Source organism: Neophocaena asiaeorientalis, unplaced genomic scaffold (genome assembly GCF_003031525.2).
Source record: "Neophocaena asiaeorientalis asiaeorientalis breed wild unplaced genomic scaffold, Neophocaena_asiaeorientalis_V1.1 scaffold77, whole genome shotgun sequence".
Taxonomy (NCBI): Eukaryota; Metazoa; Chordata; class Mammalia; order Artiodactyla; family Phocoenidae; genus Neophocaena; species Neophocaena asiaeorientalis.
This window is the reverse complement of record NW_020174645.1, coordinates 688,827-700,500: the sequence shown is the minus strand read 5'-3', so window position 1 is coordinate 700,500 and position 11,674 is coordinate 688,827. Positions and strand designations below refer to the sequence as shown.

The window sequence follows — 11,674 nt, the reverse complement described above, 5'->3', positions numbered from 1 at the left end:
ACATGTGTCCGTTTGGTGAGAGACGATCAATTTGGTCAGAACCACCTGGAGGCTAAGTGGACCAAAGAATGCCACCAAACTAGCTCTCGTGGCTGCGGGCAGTCACAGCGGGGACCATTTTTTATTTCATGAAATGGTCTAATTTCTTTGCGTTCTCTTTATTCGTGGGGCTCGGAAGCCTGCTGAGAGCAGAGCCGTGGAAAACTGAGAAGCGTTCGGAGGAGCTTCAGAGATGACACAGTTTGGGTGATCTCGCGACACCAGCGGGAAAAGGCTGTTTCCCCTGGCGCGTCGCAGAAAGGGCTTGACTGGGGGTCCGGGGACCCGAGAGGCTGGGCAGCGTGGAACGAAGGATGGGGTCTGCTCCCAGTAGACACACGCACACGTCAAGGGACGTGCGACGGGCCCGGGCGAGAGGGATGCTGACCACTGAGTCAGTCCCGAGTCTCCCAGGATCAATGAGGATCTCTGTTTCTGCTCCTGTCCCCACCTAGGGGGCAGGTCTCGAGATGTCAGTCTTTGCCTCGAGGATGCTCGGAAAACACAGTGTCATTTGACACAGGGAACGCCGAGGAGGAGGAGGATGGGAGTGACAGCAAGTCCTATGTCCCAGGCCGCATCCTCAGACCCCACGTCTGCTTCCTCATTTATCGCCACAGCCTCCCCTTAAGGTAGCCACCGCGACCATCTGCATAGTGAGGGGAGGTGAGCTTGCCACTGTCACGTGGACAACGGAACGCTGAGCTCTGCCGCCTGCCTTTCATCCGGCCTCTGGAAAGTCTATGTGGGCACAGTGCCTGGCGCAAATACTCTAGAGAATTCCAACGAGGGTTACCTGGCAGCCGCCTTGGACACACAGTTCTCCCCTGGTGCGCATGTCGGTGACGGCAATGTGGATTTGTGTTACGAGTTCAAGCAGCTTTGCCACCAGTTGTGGTGAAATTTCTCGGGAGGCCTACCCACAGCTGTGCCACTGTTTTTCCGGTAACTAATGGAAGCCAAGAATTTCAATGACCCCAGGCTCTGGCACCTTCAGAAAAACAGCCCAGGCTGGGCTGCCGCTCACCGACCTCAGTGGAGGCCACCTGATCTCGGGGCCCATCAACCCTAGGACAGGAGTCAAGAGTGTGGCCATCAGCTCCAGGGAAACTCCAGGTGGTCACGCAAGAGAAACCTGCTAGTTTAGCAAGAAACAATTTTTTTCTGCTCAGAAGGACCGGAGGAAACCGAGACCCTTCTGTTAGGGCAATGGGAGAGTTTAGGCAACCGAGGAATCTGGATTTATGAAGCTCCTGGGGATGTCCCATGTTCATCCTCTAGCTACAAAAGTGACCAAGGTTATGAGTTTTGGGCAGAGGAATTCCCATTTCCTGATCTCACACTGCGCAAGGTGCAGGAAGTGGCCAGGCAGGACACGGGGCTGGACCACCCTAGGTTAACAACAGAGGCTGAAGGTCAGTGGGATCGCTGTGAACCAGACGAGGTCCCCTGAAAGGGTCCCCGGCCCTGCCTCGGAGGAGGTGCTGGGCTGTAAGAGAGGCGGGGAGGAGAGACCCTCATCTGTCAGCCCCACGTGTCTGCGGGAGCTCCTGGGAAGCTCTGTGGACGTGAACATGAGAAGGTATCCACCCCGTGTCAGAGGGCTGCTTGGGGTTAAAAATAGGACACCCCACTGAATCAGACAACAGGGGAACAAACACCTCGTAACTCCCGAGGGCGGGAGGGTCAGAGCAGAGGCTGGGGCGGCCGGGAGTGATGGGCGGCCCGGCCCTGGCCTGGCCTGTGTGCGCCCCCTGCCCGCCACGCTCTCACTGACCTTCATAGAAGCCGTCCTCGTCCATGTCTCCATAGACGTAGAGGTACTTCCCCGCCGTGAGGGGCAGCTCAGCCTCTGGGTTCTCATTTGGCCCGTCGAAGGGGTTGTAACTAGAGAGAGAGAGAAAACCCATTCAGTAATGCTCTGGATGGAGACCGACCCCAGCCCGTCCCTTGCAGAGCTCGGGGCCTCCTCCCTGCTGTTGCCAGGACATTTTAGACCCACACGATGGTTCGGTGCTCGTGGATTGTCAATGCACTGAAAACTCAGGCTATCGGTAGCTCAACTCACACAGATTTCATGCTAAATGGTAGTTCTGGAAGCAAGCTGTACACTGAGTCCTTTGTATCAGATGACAGTTAAATGACTCCAAATTATATTTTTAAATAAATTTCCAAATCAGCAAGCAAATAAAAAAGTAATTAATCCTATCATCGTTCAATATATATCATTGATCACAGGTAGAATCATATGACATATACTCTTTAGTCACCTGCTTACTTTTTACACTTTGCAATATGACTTGATTATCTTTCCCCTCATGAAATATTCTATCATATCCTTTTTGATGGCTGTACAATACTCCACTGAAGAGATTAACATACTTTATTTAACCAATTTCCTATTTTGGGTATTGATATTTCTTCAGACTTTTGGCTGATATAATCAGTGCTGCATCCAATATCTTTATCAACATATGTTGCACACCTGCCCACTTCCTTCCTAAAGATAAGTCCCTAGGTAGTATATTTGTTTGGCCAAAGACCCGCACATTTTAGAGGTCTTAGGTATGTACAGCCAAGATGTTCTCAAAATGGATGCACATTTTATCTTCCCCTCCCCACTAGGACTGTAAAATGCCCACTTCTCAAATCCTCAAAATATTGGAATTAACATTTTTTTTAAAGTCATGTCCAACTTGCAGATAAAACACGTGAGATGAATTTTTGATTTTCTAATTAAAGGGTCAATTAATTTAAAATAACAGGAAAGGACTCAACACGAAAGTCAAAGTGACATCAGTGATCGTGGGAGATGATCACGTAAACAAAAAGGACAAAGGGTGTCACTCAGCGTCCTGTCACACAAAGGGTGAAGCCGCAGCAGCTCCCCTGGGGGCCAGCACTTTCCTCTGTGTGTTTTATCTGATCCCCACTGACGCTCAGTGAGGAGAGCAGAGATGATATTCTCATTCCCAATTCTCACGGCCAGCTGAAGTGCAGTGACTTGTCCAAAGCCACACACTCATTAGGAGGTGTGGGTGGGAGCAGAACGAAGGTCTCCTGACCCTCACCCTGCGTGGGTTTAACCACACCACGTCGCCCTGTCCCTCGGAGTCCAGAGGTCCAGGGACGCCGTCCAGCGCCCTGAGGGTTTTACCGAGTCAGTGACTGCTGGGGCACCTGCATTGGGATGGAAAGCCAAGCAGACGGATGTACGGTGTGAAAGCCCAGCGGCTGGAGTGAAGCCAAACGTGGTTTCTGGCAGAGGGGATGGCATGTGCAAAGGCCAGGAGGATGGGAGCGGGGTCCCCTCAGCTGCTGGAGAAGGACGGGTGAGGGTAGGAGCGCTGGGGGCCGTGGGTTGGAGGGGCCACATCACTGTGGATTTAACCTCCAGAGCTAATAGCTATCGGGAAGGAGTCGTCACCTACGGAGTGACATGATCGCATTTGCGTTTTGCAGAGGGGTCCCTCTGATGCCGTGTGGATGGGGTCTAGCTGGGCAGGGAGTGTCCTTAGAGGAGATGGAAGGGGGGCTGCCTGGGTATGAGGGCAGGGGAGCAGGGTCCCGGAGGACTCGAAGCTTTCTGGCCTCAGGAGGTGCAGATGTGGGTGCAATTACTGGGCAGGCGCTGGCGGGAGCGGGGCTGGATGCGGGGAGACAGGAGGCCCAGGGGCCAGTTCCAGGCGCCTTACACTGCCTAGGCTCAGAGAGGCTGTGGCTGCGGGTGGAGCCTGGAGTGGTCCACGTGCATAAGAGGTCGCCCAAGGGGGGAGGATGGAGCAGGAAGACAGCGGACGGGGCCCAGGCTTCAGGAGGCCGCACATCACTCTCAGGAAGAGAAGTCTCGGCTGGCGGGAAAGAGGGTGGAAGAGGCCAGCATGGGGAGGGGACCGTGGGCACCGAGGGGAACTGTGCACCGACGACGGGGTCCACATCCATCGGGGGTTGACGGATAAAATGCAGTCTCCCCGGGCTTCCCCGGTGGCGCAGTGGTTGAGAGTCCGTCTGCCGATGCAGGGGACGCGGGTTCGTGCCCCGGTCCGGGAGGGTCCCACGTGCCGCGGAGCGGCTGGGCCCGTGAGTCATGGCCGCTGAGCCTGCGCGTCCGGAGCCTGTGCTCCGCAACGGGAGAGGCCACAGCGGTGAGAGGCCCGCGTACCGCAAAACAAACAAACAAAAAATGCCGTCTCCCCTAAGTCCGCTGTGATCCGGGTATAGAAGGGGACAGAGCTGCAGCGGGTGAACCTTGATGACACAATGCTAAGACGGGAAGGAAATGTCCAGAACGGGGAACCCACAGTGACTGAAACGTGAGTGGTTATTTGGGGTGGGGATGGAGGGGATGGGCTGACACCTGAAAGGGACGGGGGTCTTGGTGAGCAGATAGGAATGTTCTCAACTTGACAGCGGCAAGGATGGCACGTACTGTGCGTTGCATCTAGAGACCGTCATACAGAGTGAAGTAAGCCAGAAAGAGGAAAACAAATACGGTGTAATATCGCTTATAAGCGGAATCTAGGAAAACGGTCCAGATGAACTTATTGGCAAAGCAGAAAGAGAGTCACAGATGTAGAGAACAAACTGACGTTGACCAAGGGGTGTCGGGGGGTGGGACGAACTGGGAGATTGGGATGGACACAGACACACTACGTAAAACAGAGAACTAACAAGGAGCTACTGCAGAGCACGGGGAACTCTGTTCAGTACTCTGTAATGGTCTAATGGGAAAAGATTCTAAAAAAGAGTGGGTACATGTGTATGTACAACAGATGCACTTTGCTGGGCAGCAGAAACTAACACAGCATCGCAAATCAACTGCACTCCAACTTAGAAAAATGGGGGGACTGTAAGGTATGTGACTGACCCCTCAATACAGCTGTTTAAAAGGAAGGGTGCGGGAGGCCTGCATCGGGTGCCTGCAGAACTTCTGGAAAGGGGCCCCCTGGAGCCTCAGCGAGGCTCGTCCTGCTGTTGGGGGAGGGGACACCGGGCTGAAGAGGGGGCAAGAGATGGGGAAGCAAGGCCGCTCCACAGGCGGCTCCTCGAGCAGAGGTGGGAGGTGGGGACGGGGCCATGGGGAGCAGGGCTTCTCCTGTTTCCAGTTTGGGGAAACTTCGAAGCAGGGTGCTGAGTAAGGACAGTGTTTAGCTCCGGGGGGGAAACACCCCCAAACTCCCCTTACCTTCAAGCCACTCCTCCAGGGGTCCGCAGGGTGTTTGGGGAACTCTGTCTGGGACTATTGTCTGCGCCGCTCACAATGTGGTTTGACTTGGCTGGGCGTCAGGTGGAAAACACCCGGAGCTCCAGCAGACGATGGCGGTGGGGCTCACCGAGCGCCCTGGCCGCGGCTGGGGACCGCGGTGTCGGCTATACACCGGCTGACCGCCCAGGCTTTCTCTCTGCCTGCTTTCACGTGGATCCAGCCTCTGGGTGCCTCCGCTCTTGGGCACCTTCCCCAGAATAAGGTCTCGTCTCCCCAGGAAAGCGGAGGGAGGCCGTGCCCAGGGAGCAGGGGGCCACCGCAGCCTCGGGGGACCAGGCTCATCGCTGGGAAGGGCCCAGCTGGCGAGGGAGACAAACCTGCAAGGCAGATGGGCATCCCGGCCGCGGCCCCAACTGGCCGGCCCGGAGGGCTCGCCTGAACAGCTGTGCCTGCCCAGCTCCACACACACAAAGGCAGAACCGCCCTCCTACGAGACGTGGGGCGGGGCTGAGCCCTCCTTCCTGAGCCCCAGGACTGGCGTCCTCAACGCTCTCTCCAGTGATATGGCGATGTCCCCACGGACCCTATGAAGGATGCAGGCGGGGGCATGGGGGGCGCCCTCCTCAGGGGCCAGCTGGCATCCTCATCCAGCACGCCCCAGCCCAGGGTGGCTACTCCACGGGCTTCCATTATCTGGACATCAGAAGTGGGTTTGCACTGGTGAAATTAGTGGATCAGCGGAAAATGATCCACGGACAGGCAGCATAGTTATTAGAAACGGTTCTCACTGGAGGAGGCACAAGGCACTGAAGGTGCGCAGACGGGCTCAAAGGAAGCTCACCCCACCTCCTCCACGCGGACAGATTTTAAGGATCTAGTGAGGGAGGCATCCACCCTTGGTGACAGCTCCTGAGGTCTGATTCCTCAACAGCTCTGTGCACAGTCCAGTCCCCTTACGGGGGACTCTGGTTGCCCGTCGCCCACTAAGAGGGCAGTGGCGTCTGCCCCCAGAACACTGCCCTTCCTGCCCGGCCGACCCAGGAGGCAAAGGGTCACTGGAGCATCTGGAAACACAAGAGCCCAGGTCCTCACTGAGCATAAAATACAGGAGGTCTGACTGTTTTATGTCTGCTTTTGGTGACTATTTGATTCATCCGTGTCTGCACACCCGGCAAACTCTGGGCATTATAACGCCTGTTGCATTATAACGAGGCAGGGAAGTTGCAGGGAGGCGGCTAACCCTCATCCATCTCAAAGTTTTCAGTGGTAACCGCAAAGAATCTGAGGGCCGTGCATGAGCAGCCTGGCTCACGCTGGTGGACACAGACACCCGGGTCCTCCAATGGGAGCTCAGCTCTGCAGCTGTAACAGCTACGTGATGTGGCCCAGGCACCGGGCGGACAGGGACGATGCCGGAAAGGCACCAAGCAGGAGGCTCTGGGCAAGGGGGCCCCTCTTTGAGTTTCAGCTTGCTGCCTGTCATGGAGTGAACTGTGTCCCCCAAAAGAGACGTTCAGGTCCTGGCCCCTGTGGAGGTGAGCTTATTTGGACATAGGGTCTTCACAGGTGGGATCAAGTTAAGATGAGGTCATACCGGAGTAGGGTGGGCCCTAATCCAAGGACAGGGGTCCTTATAAAAAGAAGAGGGAACACACAGAGAAGAAGGGCACATGAAGACGGAAGCAGAGATTGGAGCAGGGAGCCTACAGCCGAGGGACGTCAGGGATGCTGACAGTCAGCAGAAGCTGGCCGTCCCCACACCTTGATTTCCCACTTCGGCCTTCCAGAACCGGGAGAGCACAGGTTTCTGCTGTTTTTAAGCCACCCAGTTGGTGACAGTTTTGAATGGCAGCCCTGGGAAACTAACACGCTATCCAAACTCTTTCCATCAGAACAGACAAACCCTTGCCACCCTCCAAAGCCTGGATGAACTGGCCGCCTTCTCTCGGCACCTGGGAAGGGTCCCCTCAGCTCACGGAGCGTTCCCACTCCCATCACCCCACCTGCCCAGAGGTTGCCCCCACTTCCGGATGCTCAGAGGACGTGGAGAGGACCGTCACTCTTACCTATAGCGGGCGACACACAAGTGGACCTTCCCCGAGTATCTCTGCTTGGCGGTATTGGAATTCCATTCATTATCCATCTATTGGAAACACAATGGATGTGCAGGTCACTGAAGCTGTAGGCGTCACATTTCATGCCGAAAGCACGCAGGAGATCCCTCCCACGGTCCCCCCTGGGCTTTTCAGCCTCAGATGGTGGGACCCCCGTGAGATGCTGCCACACCCGGGTTCTTGGTTTTGGGTGTGACCCAGAGATGGGGGCGGGGTCCCTCCCTTCGGGCTTCTTGGTCACACAGAGGACAGTTATAAAGAACTTGTCTCCCCCAATACTGTATGATATCACTTCTACGTGGAGCCTAAAAAATAATACAAATGAAGGTATACGCACCACAGAAATAGACTCACAGACATAGACGACAATTTTGTGGTTACCAGAATGGGGGAAGAGTTAGGAGTATGGGATCAGCAGATACAAACTACTCTATGTAAAACAGACAAGCAACAGGATTGACTGTACAGCACAGGGAACTACAGCCATTGCCTTGTAATAACTTATAATGGAGTACACTCTGCAAAAATACTGAATCACTATGCTGACACTGACACAGTATCGTGAATCAACCATACTTCAATAAAAACGGATTAATTAAAAGCTACTTTTAAAAAGACCTCATCTTCCCACACCCAGATTGGACTCAAGGTAAGGACCATGCCCCGACATAATTTAAGGCCTGAGACGTCACTGCCCCAGACCCTGCCAGGCTCCTCGGAGGACACATTTAGGTAATGCTTTGTGCCCTCAGCCCTCAAGGGCTCAGTGCAGGGAGGGGAGCACGCACGCGTGGATGGTGCCCGGTGCCCCCGGGAATCCTGATCAGAAAAAGGGACACGGGGGCTGCTTCCTCCCGATACCCCCCCCCGCCCCGCCCCGCTCCTCTCTGGGGCCCGAGTCTGCCGGCACCGGGACGCTGCCTATAGGGGTTTCCTTACACCGGCTACAACTGTCTTGGGGTTGGGGAGGGAGGAAAGGGCACCAGGGGAGGGTGGGAGTGACCATGAACCCCGCCCACCCCGGGAGAAGAGGGGCCGGTCCCTCCTGACACTCCCGCACTGGGGAGAGGGCTCTCCTGGGGGTCACAGCACGGCACTCCCCGTCTCAGGGCCTTCAGTGGTTCCCCCTGGACTTGGACCAAAAGTCGAGAGCTTCCCTGAGGCCTCAAGCCCCCTCCCCAGCTCCCAGCTCCTCTCCAGCCCCAGTGGGCTTCCCCTGGGCTCCTTCTCACGGATAAACAGACCACGAGTGGCCAAGAAGGGCCGCCCTGTCCTTCACCTCATCCCTCCGGGTCACCGGCTTGTTGGGTTCACGACACTCGCTGTTACCCGACTTTTGGTGTTGACTTACTTATGGTCATTCAGCCCATGAGAGCAGGGACACTCCCGCCCCCATCTGTACACTGGGGCCACACGTCCTGGCACATAGTAGGTGCTCAATGAACGGGGGTGAAGGCAAGAGCAAGGGGGGCTGGGGAGAGAGGGGGAGGGCTGCCAACACCCACAGCCCACATCACGGCGCAGTGGGGCAGCTGCCTCAGCCAGGACAGGACTCACGTCGGATTCAAATCTGCATCTTGGGCCACCAGACCTTGACAGAAAGGTGGGCTTGATGGACAGAGGTTCTGGCTTGTCACCCGGGAGCGGGAGGGGCCGGACAGATTCACCGATCACAGTACGGCTTCCAGTGGAGCTTTCCTGACCTGGACACCAACATCGGAGCAATTTGAGAGAAGACACCAAGGAAATAATCAAAGTGCACTGGTCATTTGCCCTCCCTGTGGGTCTTTCCCTGTCTTTGGCATCAGTCTTGGACTTTTATTTTGGGACCCACCCATCTCCCACTCTTCATCTACACCCCCGGCTCTGGGCTGTCCATCCAGCAGAGTCCACGCCTGGCTACGCCAATTGTTTGGTGGAGATGGTGGTGTTGCATAGGAGATGGGAAGGTCCAGTCAGAGAGAACTTCGTGGGAGTCATGGGCAAAGAGGCTCTCCTTTTCTCTGGCTTAAAATGGAGAGGAGAAGAGACTCAGTGACACTGCAGCCACATTGCCACCAGGAGGAGGAAAGTCTGTCTGAGAATGGAGACTGCTTGTAGAAGGAGGAGCTGGAAGACGGAGAGGGAGGAACTGGATCCGGGTGGCATGGCTGGAGCACCTGAATCCAGCTGTACCTGAGGCTAAACCTAGGCTCTTCACCTTGTCTATGGGATAAATAAATTCCTTTTTGCTCACACCAGTTTAGTCTGGCTTTGCTGTCACTTATGACTGAAAGAGACCTGACTTATACACAAAGTGGCCAAATGGTCAGGTTTATGGCTAAAAAATATTCTTGAGACTCACTAGGACCAAAGCAGATCTGCCCATCCTGTCCTCATGGGGCCGCTGAGCCCCAGCCCAGTGACATGTGGCAGGGCGGGGAGAACTGAGCACCTCGACCAATGCTGGCCCGGACTGTCGGATTAAGTCAGGCGTGTTTCTTTAGGATCAGATGTGAATGACAGAAGCAACCATTTCCCTTCCCCACGTTCTCACTGCCTGGTGGCCTGCGGATGTTCCTTTCTGGCTTTGTCTAGTCTCTGGCTGGCTGTGACTCTCCCATCACGGGGACAGCTCCAGTGAGGAAGATGACGCGCTGAGCCCAAATCAGGAAAAACATACAGGGTGAGAAGTGCTCCCACAAAGGCTGTGTAGAAGTCACCCCCAGAGAACCCCCACTCCCCTAGCTGATTAAGAGAACTGAGAACCTCGGGGGACCATCACTGCAACAAAGAATTGATGCTGAAGTGGATCCGGGGTCCCTGCTAGGAGGCCACTGCCCAAGACCCCTAATGACCACAGCAGCCAGTGCTTGGCATACAGCAGGTGCAAAGTCAATATTTACTGAATTAATTGACTCCCTCAGAAAGCGGGCGGAGGGTGTGGCCTGGCTGCAGGGTGCTTCAGTGCTGCAGGGGAGGTGTTTCACCCCGACACAGGACTCGCCCAGGCCAACGAACTGTGAGTGGAAGAGATGTGTCCTGCTTTGGGGCAGAAGCCTTTTTGAGCCAGTGTCTACTTTGTTATGCTTCCTTTCCCTTGCAATGGAACATTCCAGATGGGAGAGGCTCAGCATTCCCGAGTGAAGAGAGTGTGGAACCCATTCCCTGAGCCAAACTGAGATGGATGTGCAGTGTGATCGAGAACGAGACTTGTGCTGTTTCAAGCCCCTGAGATTTGGGGATGTTTGTTACTACAGCTGAACCTAGCCCATCCTGACTGATACACTGCTGCCGGGAATAGCAGGGGGTGACACCACCAGCAAAGGTGAAATGAGTATAGTAGAGTCACCTCATATTCACATTTTAACTTAAACAAATCCAGTTGTCTAGAGAAAAATATTTTGTTGCATGTGGCATTTTACCTGCCCTTCTGCTCTCTGAGTGAATGTGAGATTAGAGACAAAATCATGCAGTGCCCTCAACCGCACACCCCTTCATGCTCCGCATGTTTCAAGATATGCATTTTCTGGAAAATATGGCCACTAAGGTCAAATCAATGACTTTATCCGGTGTTTTCACCAAAACCCAGCTCCAACACTGGAAGGAAACTGGCTGTGTAGGGGCAGCCCTGGGAGATGACATGCCCCCTTCCTAGGAGATTTCTAGGGATGATTCTGTCCCTGTGTGATTTCTGCCTTGCTGGTTGCAGATGTGATTCTACGGCACAGAAGGTGAGTCCCTTAGGGACTCATGGTCAAACGGTCCTTGTCTTCCTCAACCTTGGGCGGACCCAGCCTCAGGCAGGAGGCCCCCAGGGGATGCACAGCACACTTGCCGGGTCCTGCTCTGATCCTGCACTGGCCCTGCTTGCTCCTCTGCCCCCCCCCACCCTCCCCTCCTGGGAAAGGAGGAAAGGCCAGCCCAGCGGCGAGTTCCCTGTCACTCTCACCCTTAAAGGGGCCCCTGCCATCTGCCGTCAAAGAATGACTTTGAGGGGGACTTCAGCGGCAAGGATGATGCCAAGCCTGTCTGGCTTTGCCAACAGGGGGCCCCCGTGGGCGAGGTAGCGTTTATTAAATGAGCTGGTCTGTTATCACGATGGCTCTTCCAAGTGGCTGAACGGAAGTCTTGGTGCAAACCTATTCTTCTACCGGGATTGGAGACAGCCGTCCTGTTTGGGTTTTGTTCTTAGCATCCATTTTCCTCCGTCGTGAATTAGATCCTTTTTTCCAGATCATCTCAACACCGACTGAACCAGGTCAATCACTGCTCTCCTCCCCACCCCCACTGACCCACGAGCTCGTCCTGGACTAACACATTCTCATGCTGTACT

The 11,674-nt window shown here is 55.1% G+C and overlaps 1 protein-coding gene across 1 annotated transcript in view; it reads right to left on the bottom strand.

Moving 5' to 3' along the window:
- RIMBP2 (RIMS binding protein 2) overlaps nt 1–11,674 on the bottom strand; it is a 54,250-nt gene that overhangs the window by 39,680 nt on the left and 2,896 nt on the right. The window contains exons 2-4 of the mRNA XM_024758464.1: nt 8,917–9,062; nt 7,312–7,388; nt 1,817–1,926 (exon numbers count right to left, since the gene is read on the bottom strand). Coding sequence (XP_024614232.1) covers nt 1,817–1,926; nt 7,312–7,388; nt 8,917–9,062 — 333 coding nt within the window. The remainder of the gene's footprint in view (nt 1–1,816; nt 1,927–7,311; nt 7,389–8,916; nt 9,063–11,674) is intronic.